This window comes from Macaca nemestrina, chromosome 3 (assembly GCF_043159975.1).
Source record: "Macaca nemestrina isolate mMacNem1 chromosome 3, mMacNem.hap1, whole genome shotgun sequence".
Classification (NCBI taxonomy): domain Eukaryota; kingdom Metazoa; phylum Chordata; class Mammalia; order Primates; family Cercopithecidae; genus Macaca; species Macaca nemestrina.
The window spans coordinates 187,519,633-187,532,720 of record NC_092127.1 but is presented as its reverse complement, the minus strand read 5'-3'; the positions used below and the strand labels follow the sequence as shown (position 1 = coordinate 187,532,720).

Genomic DNA, 13,088 nt, shown 5'->3' with positions numbered 1-13,088 from the left:
CTGGACTGTGCCATCGTTTCTGTGCCCTGTGCCTTCTTTGCTCCCAGCCCCGATGTCCTTAGAGGACACAGACTCCTCCCTTATCTGCACCCCATCAGATTGGGAGCACCTGGTGTGAAGTGCCCCTGCCAGAGGCTGGTGAAGGGCCCGTGGGGGCCGTCTCCTCCTGCCTCAGCTGTGCTCCCCGGAGCCCTCTGCCTGTGTGGCCCGCCTGTGCCCTCCACCCGCTCCCCACTCACTGCAGGGGCAGAGGGCGCCCGCTGACCGACGGCGCTGCTGCCCGTGCCGTGCCCCAGGGAGGGTAAGAAGAGGGACACCACCATACAAGCACGGGGCAGGGCAGTCTGCCACTATAGCCTCGTTCCATGTACACACCCAGCCTACCAGAGACACTGTTGCCCCAGTCAGCTGGGGCTTGGAGAGAGTATGCCAAAGTCACACAGATGGAGAAGTGCAACTCAAACTGGGGCCTCCCTGCCTCAAAGCCCCAGATCCCCCAGCCACACGCTGCCAGGCTGGGGCTGAGCACTGTCACATGGCTGCCACCCAGGCCTGCCCTACCCGCAGCCCTCCAGCCATGCAGAAAAGGTGTCTGTATTTACCTTTCTTCTCCCCCCACCTGGCACCCCGCTCCTCAGGTGGTCACACTCCAGCAGTGCCCTCCCTGGCCCTGGAGGCCCGGCATGGCTGGTGTCATCTGTGAGGGAAACTAGGCCCAGTTCCTTGGAATTCATATTTTGTTTCCTTGCCACAGGTCTCGGTGACCCAGCTGATGGCTCAGTCCAGGGACCCCGGACTCTGCCAAGGCATCTCCGTGAATGAGGAGGCAGAGTCCACTTGAAGGAGGGCAGGAATTCCCGACAGGAAGTGTGGCAATTTGATCATGCCTGAACAGGAAACGGGGCCACATTTTTTCCCTGCTCCTAAGTTATTACAACAACGAAACAGTCCAAAAAGGGAAATCTGTCCTCTCCAGGATTACCACCCAGGGGGTGGAATTTTTTTTTTTTTTTTTCTTAGCATCTTTTTATTTTTCTCTCTTAACAAAGCCTGGAGCAGGGTGACTGCCATTAATCTAGGATACCTCCCTAATGCTTGAAACAGAATGGAGAGGTGGCTGAATTTGACACAGAAGCCTGGATACAGCTCTGCCCCTGACTCCTCCTTTTTTTTTTTTTTTTTTTTTTTTTTTTTTTTTTTTTTGACCGAGTCTCTGTCTGTTACCAAGGCTGGAGTGCATTGATGCAATCTCTGCTCACTGCAACCTCCGCCACTTGGGTTCAAGCAATTCTCCTGCCTCAGCCTCCCGAGTAGCTTGGACTACAGGCCGTGCGCCACCACGCCTGGCTGATTTTTGTGTTTTTAGTGGAGACTGTGTTTCACCATGTTGGCCAGGTTGGTCTTGAACTCTTTACCTCAGGTGATCTGCTCGCCTCAGCCTCCCAAAGTGCTGGAATTACAGGCGTGAGCCACCACGTCCGGCTGACTCCTCCACTTTTTAACTGTGTGTCCTCAGGCAAGTCACTTTATTCTCTGAGCTGCCACTTCTACCACTGCAAAATGGAATATTGACCCCACTCTGACTGTCCTACAGACTTATTCTGAAGCTCAAATAGAAAACAGCCAGCCCTGAGTGGCGTGCTGGAAATGAGCGTGGGCTATCCTGGAGCCTAGGACAAAGGCGAGGGCTGTGGGTTTGGAAGAAAAAGAATTCGCCTCTTAGTCATTCCTCCGTCCTGCTCATTCAGCACTGGCTGACGGGACATGTCCTGTGTGCCAGCCCCAGGCTGGCTCAAGGACAGTGTTGAGAAGGCGAGGACCTCATGCACGCCAGGAGGTTGTGGGAATCAATTCATCACATGGCCATGTTGCCTCAGATGCCAGAGAAGCACCTTCAATTTTGGCTAGGACAGTTCGTTACCAGAAGCAGAGAGCAGTGCAGAGGCTGGGCCAGAGCCAGGGACAGGCTTGGTGAATGCACAATGTCCAGGAAGCAAGGTGGGGCTCAGTCCACAAAAGAGAGACCAAAAAGTTAGCAAAGTACGTTTAGTAAGAAGCACACACTAACATAAAAGGTGTGGAGTACAGCAGACATGCCAGGAAGCTGGAATGCGAAACGCACACGGAAACATCCAGCCCCGACGTGCACGGTGGTGGGAATGTGGCTGCTCACAGCAAGTGGGGAACCAAGACTTGCAAAAAGGAAGACGACCCCTCGGGAGTTAGGCTGGGGATGTATTGAGCACACCAGTCATTCAGTGCAATCGTCCTTCTGCATATTAATCTGTCAGGCACGCCCCTGGGAGAAGCGGCTATTTCTTGAACTGGATTTCAGCCGTGCAGCCTGGTTTCCTCATTGAGTGGTGGGCCTAGAGCAGCATTCTGATGTGCACATCCTTAATTACAACATGGCCTAAAAAGGCAGGATTCCCCAGGACAGCATGGAGGAGGCACCACACCAATCTCAGCTGGATCTCGGAGACCCCCTGGAGGAGGCGGCTTCTGAGCAGATGGAGAAGGATATGGGGTGAGAGGGCAAGGAGCCAAGGCCTGCAGGCACAGATGCCTGCAGTGTGTGGGAGGAAGTGAAATTGTCAGTGGAGCATGGTTGGGGCCTGAAGTGCAGGAGATGGGCAGAGGAGGGGCAGGGACAGCCGCATCCCTGTGCATGGAGGGTCCCTCTGCCCCTATGCTGTCCTGATGGGGACTGCATTTTCATCACCTCGTTTACCCTCCTCATCCCGTTGCTGTGACTCCCCTCTGTATACCCTCCCTGTTTCCTCATCTGTAACAGTGGGGACCTCACCAGATTTTGCTAAAGTGCAAATTGGATCAGGTGACCCCTCATCCCATTAAAAATTGCTTCGTAGTTCTCTGTTGGGATTGCAAATTCAAAAGGCACCAGGAATTAGGCAGTTGACATGAATGTGTAACTACAGCTGGAGAGAAAGTAAGAGAGGGGGGATGGGTCCCTCCCGGACCCAGATGGCAGCTAACCAGGGCTCCTGGTAGCCAGAGCACTTGCCTCACCTTCAGCTCATATTACACATGCACAGGACTTTCCCAAGTGTGTTCACATTCATGATACCATCCAGTCCTCAGAGGAACTATTAGACCTACATTTTGGTGCAACAACTGAAGTTCAGGGGGAGCATGCAGGAGCCTGCCTCCAAAGCCAGGACCGGTTCCCCATTCCACAGGGCCAGCAGCCCCGCACTCCAGGCAACTGCTAAGGAAGCAACTCCTATCACAGATGAAGTCATAAGACAAACATCCCCAGATGTTCTGGGCTGGGGCATGTTCCGCCTGCTCTGACACTCATCGGTTCCTTCATTCGCTCATAACTTGCCTGTCTTTATGAAGTTCCTACTCATTCAGGTTCTCCTGACCTTGCTCAGGCCCTCCCTTCTGACTGCCCTGAACTGTGCTCACCCTTCAGCACTGAACTCCCTCGCCACCTCCTCCCAGCAGCCTCCCCAAATCTTGCTGCCTCTGTGTTCCATGTGCGCTGCTCACACGTGCCTTCCCCTCTGCACAGGAGCTCACCGCGGGCAGGGATAGTGTGCGTCTCAATGGGCTGATTGTGTCCCCCCAGATTCACATGTTGAAGTCCTCACCTCCAGCACCTTACAAACAATGTGACTGTATTTGGAGATAGGGTTTTTGAAGAGGTAATTAAGGTTAAATGAGGTCATATGTATGGGGCTGTATTCCAGTATGCCTGGTGTCCTTATAGGTAGAGGAAATGAGGACACAGACACACACAGAGGGATGACCACGTGAGGATGCAGGCAGAAGGCAGCCACTCATGCCAAGAAGGGAGGCTTCAGAAGGAAGTAACCTGCTGACACTTTGAGCTTGGACTTCTGGCTTCCAAGACTGTGAGACAATACATTTCTGTTATTTAAGCTGCCCAGCCTGTGGGACTTTGTCATGGCAGCCTCAGCAAACCCACAGTGTCCTAAGCCTCTTTGTATTCCTAGCCTTCCTCCAGCCTGGCTCAGGGACAGGGTCCAGTAGATAGGCATCACTTCTGGAATTGACCTGAAACTGTCCTCTGGATGATTTCCTAAGGCTAAAAAGTTATCTTAGACAAGGTGGAAATTTCCTAGCAGGGAAGAGTTGGAAAAGAAGGGGGGTTTCTATTGAGTATCATTTAAGCAGAATGTTTGAAATGACTACATCCCTTCCTTCGTTACACTAAATACTTAGACAGTAGATTCTTGACTCACCTAATGTAAGCACCAAGAAAAGATACAGTCTCCACTTAGAGAGAATTGCTGTCTATTTGGCATTATTCTTGTGTGGGGTCTTGGGTAACCTCAAACAGGTGACTGCACCCTTATCCTCCATTTTACACCTCTATGGGGACAATGATGTTCAGTTTGTCAGTTTCACACTTTGTTGACAACTTGGTAAATGGACTTGTGTTGATCTCTGTCCTACCGAATACAGGTTTATTATAAATACAAATACATTTTCCCTGGAGTCACAGTAGCTTCCACACTCATCACAGGAGACAAGGCACAGATAGTCCAAGGTTTAAGAAGGATTCAAACCTGTACTAGCCACATAGCCTTGGACAGTGGCTTCATCCCTTTCTGAGCCTCAGTTCATTGCCTGTAAAATAGGGCTAGTGATGCCCTCACCATGGTTTGATCCAGACAGAACCATGTAAAGAGTCTGTCTTTAAATGGGAGCCCTATGTAAAGGTCCAGCACAGAGTAGGCGCTCTCTGGCTATTGGTTCTTGAATCAGGTTTAAAGAGAGGGTCTGATGAGTCCCAAGAAGAAAGAAAGTCATTCTGTTAATAGCTGCTGAGGACTTCCTGGAGGAAGGGGCAGGTGGACTAAGCCTTGTGATGGATTAGGGGGTGGATTTTAGTGTATCTTTAAGGATGATGACATAATCATTGTCAACATCAATGTCCCCTTGTTGAGAAATGACCTTTGTAATGGAGACTTTTGCCCCAAGCCCAGAAAGTCACCAGCAGATCAGGACTGTCAATTTCACTCTTCTGAGCCTCACCCCATACGCTCTACAATCCTGATGCCTCCTTCCCATAGAACTTGGCTTTCAGCTGCTGCTCACTCTTTTCTCTGCCCAGCTTCACCTTAACAGCCTCCCCTTGACCCAGGGGGAAGGGGGAACTACCCCCTGGGTGACCAGAATAGTCATATAAGGGAGACAGAAAAAAAAAAAAAGCACTGACCAATTTCTTTTTCGCTGAATCACTTTCTTCGTCTTCTCCTTGGTCCTTTTTACTGAGTTTCATGGTTCACTTTTCAGGTATTGAACTTTTGTTGTTGTTATTTCTGAGAAAGAGAAAAAGAAAGAAGCCATTAGACAACTGCTTTCTCAGATGTGCAAGTCAGAGGAGGTGGCCCAGAGCAGCCTTCGAAAGGTTTGCTGTGAGGAGCTCTGGCTGGGATGCCAGGATGGGACTTAGCAGCATCCTCACTTGGGCACCTCCCTGCTCTCCTCTGTCCTCAGTTTCTCTATTTTTGAGTGCAGGGCTTCCCACACTTGCCTTGTTGCTTATTAAATACAGGCTGTTCTCTGGAATATTTTCATTCAGATGGTAATTCGTATGATGAGGCACATTTTGAAAACACTAGGCTAGCTGTCTCCAAGATGTAAAAATAAAATCAGTGCAAATTAAAACAAAGTGCCAGTCTCACCTGTCAAATTGGAAACAGTTACCAAAATCATACCCTGAATCCCTGGCATGACAGAAGTAGAAAATTCTATAGCTTTTCTGGAGTTTGGAAATATGTTTCTAGAACCATAAAAATATTTCTGCCCTTTTGCCCAACTACTACACTTATAAAAATGCATTCTAAAGCAGGAATAAAAATGTGCACAAGGAGCTAAGGTCAAGATGTTCATTGCAGCATTTTCCATGTTGGAAAAATGGTATTTATAATAGGATAAAAAAATATCTAGCAGAAAAATATGGATAAATTGCAATACATCTATATGATGAAGTCTTACGGAGTCCTTAAAAATTTTGTTAAGGAGTCCTTTAAAAAAATAGGACTGGCACGGTGGCTTACGCCTGTAATCCCAGCACTTTGGGAGGCTGAGGCGGGCAGATCACGAGGTCAGGAGTTCAAGGCCAGCCTGGCCAAGATGGTGAAACCCTGTTTCTACTAAAGATACAAAAAATTAGCTGGACGTGGTGGCGTGTGCCTGTATTCCCAGCTACTCAGGAGGCTGAGGCAGGAGAATCACTTGAACCCAGGAGGTAGAGGTTTCAGTGAGCCGAGATTGCACAATTGCATTCTAGCCTGGGTGACAGCGTGAGACTCTGTCTCAAAAATAAATATATATATATATATGAGAATATTTGATGCCGGGGGAAATGCTCATAATAAATTCTTACTTGACAAGAAAAAGGAAGATATATAAACAAACATTATTCAACATTAGTTGTGGGGTGGGGGGAGGGGGGAGGGATAGCATTAGGAGATATACCTAATGTAAATGACAAGTTAATGGGTTCTGCACACCAACATGACACATGTATACATATGTAACAAACCTACACGCTGTGCACATGTACCCTAGAACTTAAAGTATAATAAAAAAGAAAAAAAAATAGATGCCCTTTTAATAGATTCACAAAATATATGTACTTAAACTATGTTCACGTGTCTTTTCGCTTAAACCTAAAACATCATATTTATACGTTAAATTATTTATTCAACAAATATTAAGTGCCTCGTATTCTAGGCTATGGGGATACAATTCTGAGGAAGGCAGACCTTGCCCTGCCCTCGTTAGGAGAAGAGGTAGTTTCAGAAGAGCAAACAGACTATGCATGGACGAGTGGAAAGGGAGAGGCCTGGCCCAGCACAGGATGGGAGAGCAGCAGACACCGGCCACAGAGATGAACAGAGGACAGATGCATATTTATGGACATGGAAAATAGATGGGCAGAAAACCGACCAAACCATTAATAGTAGTTACCACTTGGCCAGGATATTCTAGTCAATTTTTATCTTATTATTTGTTTTCCTATAGTTTTCTAATATTTTGCAGTGAAAAAAATACTTCTATAACTAAAGAAGTTTTTCAAATTGCTTTAAATTAAGAAGAAAAATTGATGTAAGATTTAAGCCCTTAAAGTCTCAGGTAGCCAGGTAGAGTTAAAATAATGCTTGAATGTCCTGCTTCCTAGGACAGAAAATACAATTCTGGAAGAATATCCATTTCTTACAGTATGATGGGCTCTAAGCTACTGATTTAGGCTCAGCTGGTCTGACAAAAATGATAGTTGCTGAACCACTGGGTCCAAACTTTACTGTGATATTCGAGGCCGTGCACTGAGGGGCCAGCCCCTCCCCTCACATCCCAGCATGCATGTGAGGGGAGCACCAGCCTCTGGACCTCCACGTTCCTGTAGCCTTGTGCTTCTCAGGCCTGTCTTCCATTGCATAGGCTGCACCATTGGCCTGGGACGTCTTTGCTCCTTTCTCTGTCTCACCTTCAAGGCTCACCTCCTCTGTCCATTTGTCCCTTCTGGAAATCTGAATCACTCCTCCTGTGCATCCCACAGCGTATCCATTAGCCTGGCAGGAAGCAGAAGGTATGGACTGACTGTTCTCTCATCTGTGTCCTTGCCACTGATAGGAAGTGACCTTCCTATCCATTAGCCCGGCAGGAACCAGAAGGTGTATGGGCTGACTGTTCTCTCATCTGTGTTCTTGCCACTGACTGTGACCTACATGTAATGGCTCATTTTATGTGTTGAGTTGGTTAGGCTGTGGTGCCCAGTTGTTTGATCAAACATCTGGAGAATTGTCCAGATATTGCTGTGAAGGTATTTTTTTTCAATATGATTAATGTTTGCAATCAGCTGACGTTAAGTAAAGCGGATGACTCTCCATAATGTGGGTGAGCCTCACCCAATCATTTAAAGACCTTAAGAGAAAAAGCTCAGGTCCCCTGCAGAGGAAGGATTTGGCCTCAAGACTGCAACACAGAAATTCTGCCTGTGTTTCCCACCTTCAGAACAAGACTGCAGGGAACGTCAGCCTTGCCGGAAGTTCTAGCCTGCTGGCCTGCCTTATGGATTTTGGGCTTACCAGCCCCCACAACTGCATGAGCCAATTTCTTGAAATAAATTTAACCAGATAGACAGACAGAGAGGAAGTGTGTGTGTGATGTGTGTGCATGCATGTGTATTTATTTATTCATGTTATTGGTTCTGTTTCTCTGGAGAACCCTGACTGATACACTTCTATACTCCTCACGCTCAGGGGCCATAACCGATTCATCTCTGTGTCACAGTCTGACAGAGTTCCTGGCCAGAGGTAGGCAGGGCAAGCAGAATAGATGGAGTGGAAGAGAGGGGAAGAGGTGAGACAGAATGGAGTCAGGTGGGATGGGAGGGGACAAAGAAAGCCAAAATGACAGTAGTCACGGCCACCACCCTGCCCGCCTTGAGGGACTCACTCTCATTCTATTTCATGTGAATGACCGTCTCTGCAAAACTCCAGGAACCGCCATCCTCACAGATGACATGGTAAATGTCCCCTTAGAAGTATGCAACCTGGTGGCCCTACAGGGGCCTAAGGATGAAAATTGTCTCCAGATTATTAAGCAAGAGTCACGATTTGAAAAGATGTGAGTGGAATAGAAAGAGCAAGGCCATTAGAATCAAGACCTGAGTCCCTATCCTGGCTTTGCCACTGTGATCCAGGGCAAGTGACTTAGCCTATAAGTTTATTTCCTTATCAGTCAATTGAAGATAGATATCATTCTCTCATATTATAATTGTTAAATGAGGGATACAGTAGCTAACAGGTCCTGGGAGATGCCTGGCAAATCCTTGTTATATCCTTTATGGCAACTATCATTCACTGAGCTAGAGAAGACTCGGAAAGTAACAGATTTGTGGGTGGGGGAAAATGAACAGTTCTGGTTAGGAAATGTTGACCTAGAAATGTTTGTGGGACATCAAATCATACACATCGCTGGGGCAGCTGGAAATAAGAGTGGTGCTCAGGAAGTGGTCTGGTCTGGAGATAAATCAACTGGTATTTAATGCCATGGGGTTAGGTGAGGTCACCCAGGGAAAGAGGGCAGAAGGGGAAACTTTCTAAGGAACTCTAACCTGGAGAGAAGCTAGAGATAGTCCATTTCAAAGGAGACTGAGTCAGAGAAACAGGGAGAGCAAGGTGTTAGGAGTGGCAAGACAAGAACTGTAAGGAGATGTGAGTGAATATTAATCAGGGGTCACGTAAGAGGCACGATCAGCATCCATGGCACGTGGCCACATGGAGGTCCTTGGTGACTGTTACAAGGGTGCTTTGAGTAGAGTGGTTGGGGTGAGGCTGGAGAGCCTGCAAGAGGAGTCTGTGTACAGAAAGTTGTCAGAGAAAGTTAATGTGAATCGGAGCAGAAGAGGTGATGAGGATGTGAGTCCATGTATGGGTAAAAGTACAGCAAAGATTGCAGATGTGGAAGTGTGGTACATGGGGGACTTCTGTCCAGCGGCATCTGTATTGAGTCCAGTGGTACCCACATGAAGGATGGGAAAAGCCATCAACTGCGGGGGAAAGAAGGAGGGTGATGGTGACAGGAGTGAGAAGCCGGAAAACAGCCACTAAGGAGTGTGGAGAGCTGTCTTAACAAGCCTGGTCAGGTTGTGGGAAGGTGTTGAGGGCCTATTCATGGCTCAGTAGTGGAGAAGACAGTGTGGGGGAAGATGGTGGGCGTCCAGAGCTAACACTTTAGATCAAGCTTGTCCAACCCTTGGCCTGAGGGCCACATGCGGCCCAGGATGACTTTGAATGCAGCCCAACACAAATTTGTAAACTTTCTTAAAACATTATGAGATTTTTTGGGGGGGTGGTTTTTGTCTTTTAGCTCATCGGCTATCATTAGTATATTTTATGTGTGGCCCAAGAAAATTCTTCTGCTTCCAATGTGGCCCAGGGAAGCCGAAAGATTGGACACCCCTGCTTTAGATTTGAGAACAACTGAGGGAAGCTGTGATGCCAGCTGTGGTCCGAGCATGGCTTTTGTTGGGGTATGCCTTGTCCATTCAAACTGAAGTCAGAGCAGATGAGCAACCACAAATGTGGAGGAAGAAGCCAGTACAGAAACGGGGGGAAGGAGAAGAGAAGGCAATGAGGGGCCATTTGCAAAGGATATTCCTGTAGGATGGGACTAGGGCAAGGGAACATGGCCACAGGGTGGGTAAAGAGTGCTCGGCAGACCCCAGATGATGAAGCCTCCGTGTTGAGAGAGAGGAGGCTGAGGACAAAGAGACAATCGTGCATTCTTCCCAGAAATCATGTTGCAGGTAGAGAACATTGTCAGCTCCAGGAGGATGTGGGTGGTGGGTTGTCCTTTCTGGGTCACTATCAACTCCCATCTTCTCCTACTCCCTGTCAGCAAGGAAAAGGCAGAAGGTTGTTAAATCAATAAGAACCCACTGCCACTGGAGCTGTATCCAGCAGAGGCTCAACACTGTGTGCCTCACTCTTCAGAGATCACTACAGAGCTGAAGATGCTTTCGTCGTCCCTGGGACGTCACAGTGGGAAACTGCCTGCCTGTGCAGTGCAAGGCCATGTACAGACAGTTTGTACCCCAGGCATGGACTCTGGAGCCATGGGTTCAAATCCCAGCTCTACAGCTTACTAACTGTGTGATGGGGAAAATTACTTCACCTCTCTGTACCTCCATTTCTTAAGGTTTCAAATGGAGGAAATAACAGGACCTACCTCTGCTGGCTGTTGTGAGGATTAAATGAGTCCATGTATGTGAAACACATAGCAAATGCTAAATGCACTCAGGCGAGCCTCATCATCCCCAGAGGCAACACAAGTAATAGCCTCTGTGGAACACAGAGAAGGTGCTCCTTGTTCATAAGCGCCTCATGGAAGGGATGATGTCTTAAAACCGGTTTTAAGAGAAAAGGGACTGGGCACCATGGCTCACACCTGTAATCCCAGCACTTTGGGAGGCCAAGGCAGGTGGATCACCTGAGTCAGGAGTTCATGACCAGCCTGGCCAATATTGCAAAACCCCATCTCTACCAAAAATACAAAAATTAGTCAGACGTGGTGGCACACACCTGTAATCCCAGCTACTTGGGAGGCTGAGACAGGAGACTCGCTTGAACCCGGGAGGTGGGGGTTGCAGTGAGCTGAGATCGCATCGTTGTACTCCAGTCTGGGCAACAAAGCAAGACTCTGTCTCAAAAAAAGAGAGAGAGAAAAAGGAGAGGGGCCCATTTGGTCTTTGACTAGAGAACCCTAAAATTCCTCAAAATAATTTTCTAAAGCTTAAATAAAATAATAAATACAATCCATAAGATAAAGCACAACCTCTGTGTATGGTGAGAGCTCCGAACATACTAGGTCCCTGTCTTTCCCATCTTCAGTAACAATACTAAAATGACTGCTATTCAAAACTAATGCTCTGCTGGGGCCCACAGGCGCAGTCATACTGGTTCTTAAAAGATCAAAATGCTGCTGTGCCCGTTGGTGAATAGCCACCTCCCCAGGTCTCCTGAATGCCCATCTGCAACCTAGGCAGCCCACGCCCCTTTCTGCAGGGCCTCCCCACAACCTAGCAGCTGCAAAGTTAATATCCAGCGCAGCAGAGGATGAGGACTCTGCTCCAGGCGATCTGACTGGCCCCTACCTAGGCTGCATCTGGAATTAAAGATTTAGAAAATGACTTTTGCTGCTGCTAATAAGACCTTGTGTCTGATGCTATGCCAGGCCTATGTTAGAAAGAAAGCAACCAAAGCTCGAAAAAGTAACTTCATTCACCCAACCTGTCACAGAGGTTGGATCTGAGCCCAGAGAGCGTGAAGGCAGACCCTCATTCAGAAGCTGGAGTTGGGTAGAAGGAACAAGGTGAAGAGAAGACACTGATGAGCGTCAGTGTACCCAAATGTCGGCAAACTGCGAACGTGGACTTGTTCTCACAATTCCAGTTCGTGCAAGCTGGAGATCACGCTTCCTTGAAATGCCTGTGGTCGCTGCCTCAGACACTGTCCACTCTAAGATGTGGCCCTGCAGGGCAAAACCATGTGCATCCTACAAGTCGCTGGCCAACAGCTCTGGACAGAGAACCCCACAACACATGCAGGGCCCCTAGTTCTCTGATTCACACTTGGCTGTGACATTTTTCTTAATTTTCAGGGTTGTCTGCTGATTTTGGCATGAAACTAAAGTGGATCCCAAAACAGGAAATTGAAAATGAATATAAAAAATAGAGGAGCTTTAAGGTGGGGAGAGAGAGAGAGGGAGTAAGGTGCAGGAGAGGAGAAGGAGGAGGAGGAACGGAGGGAGAAAAGAAGGAAAGAAGGGAAGGAAGAGAAGAAAAAAGAGAAGGAAGAAGAGAGAGAGGAAGAAAGAGGAGGGGAGGACAGGGAGGAGGAGGAAGAAGGGAGAGAAGAAAGACAGGGAGAGGTAAAGGGAGAAAGGAAGGAATAACGGGAGTGGAGTGAGAAAGGAGAAAGAGACAGTCATTACCAGATTATCAGACACTGGAATAATTACCATAGCCATAATCACTCATAATCAACTGCGTTTTCTGGATTAGCACTTGTCAGATGCCACACTAAGCACCTTATGTGTGTATTTCCCCTTAATCTTCACCAGAATGCTGTAAAGTTGATTTCAAATCCCTCAGTTTTCAAATCTCTCATTCCTGCTGTTCTGTAATAATCTCGGTAATTCTTGAAATCCTCTTTGAAGCAGACCCAGGTCTGTGAGCGTGACTTACCTGTCTCCTGGGGTTTCCCTTGCCTGTTCTAGTCTAAAGAGCAAATGGAATACGTTTCATATATAGATGGGCTCTCAAGGTAATCAGATGTAAATCTGGGACATTGTCAAGGAAAACAGCATTAATGATTAAACTCCATCCAGCTGTTACTGTAAAGATTTTCTAATGCCCATATTGATAAGTGATTAATGGTTAACTATTGATGGCTAGTTCAGCTTATTACAAATATACTCAGATGTGTGTCAGCATATTCTGGACTGGGAGTCTGAAGGCAGAAGAGTGTCAGCAAAACCACTGCTGACTAATGGATTCACCTCAGCTTCACCTCCCTGGG

General features: G+C 47.7%; 1 protein-coding gene across 1 annotated transcript in view; it reads right to left on the bottom strand.

Moving 5' to 3' along the window:
- Positions 1 to 12,793, bottom strand: part of LOC105465861 (solute carrier family 2 member 9) — a 199,430-nt gene extending 186,637 nt beyond the window's left edge. Inside the window, 3 exon segments of the mRNA XM_071092692.1 lie at positions 5,213 to 5,315; positions 11,091 to 11,208; positions 12,755 to 12,793. Coding sequence (XP_070948793.1) covers positions 5,213 to 5,275 — 63 coding nt within the window. The 5' untranslated portion in view covers positions 5,276 to 5,315; positions 11,091 to 11,208; positions 12,755 to 12,793.
- Positions 12,794 to 13,088: the final 295 nt, after the last annotated feature.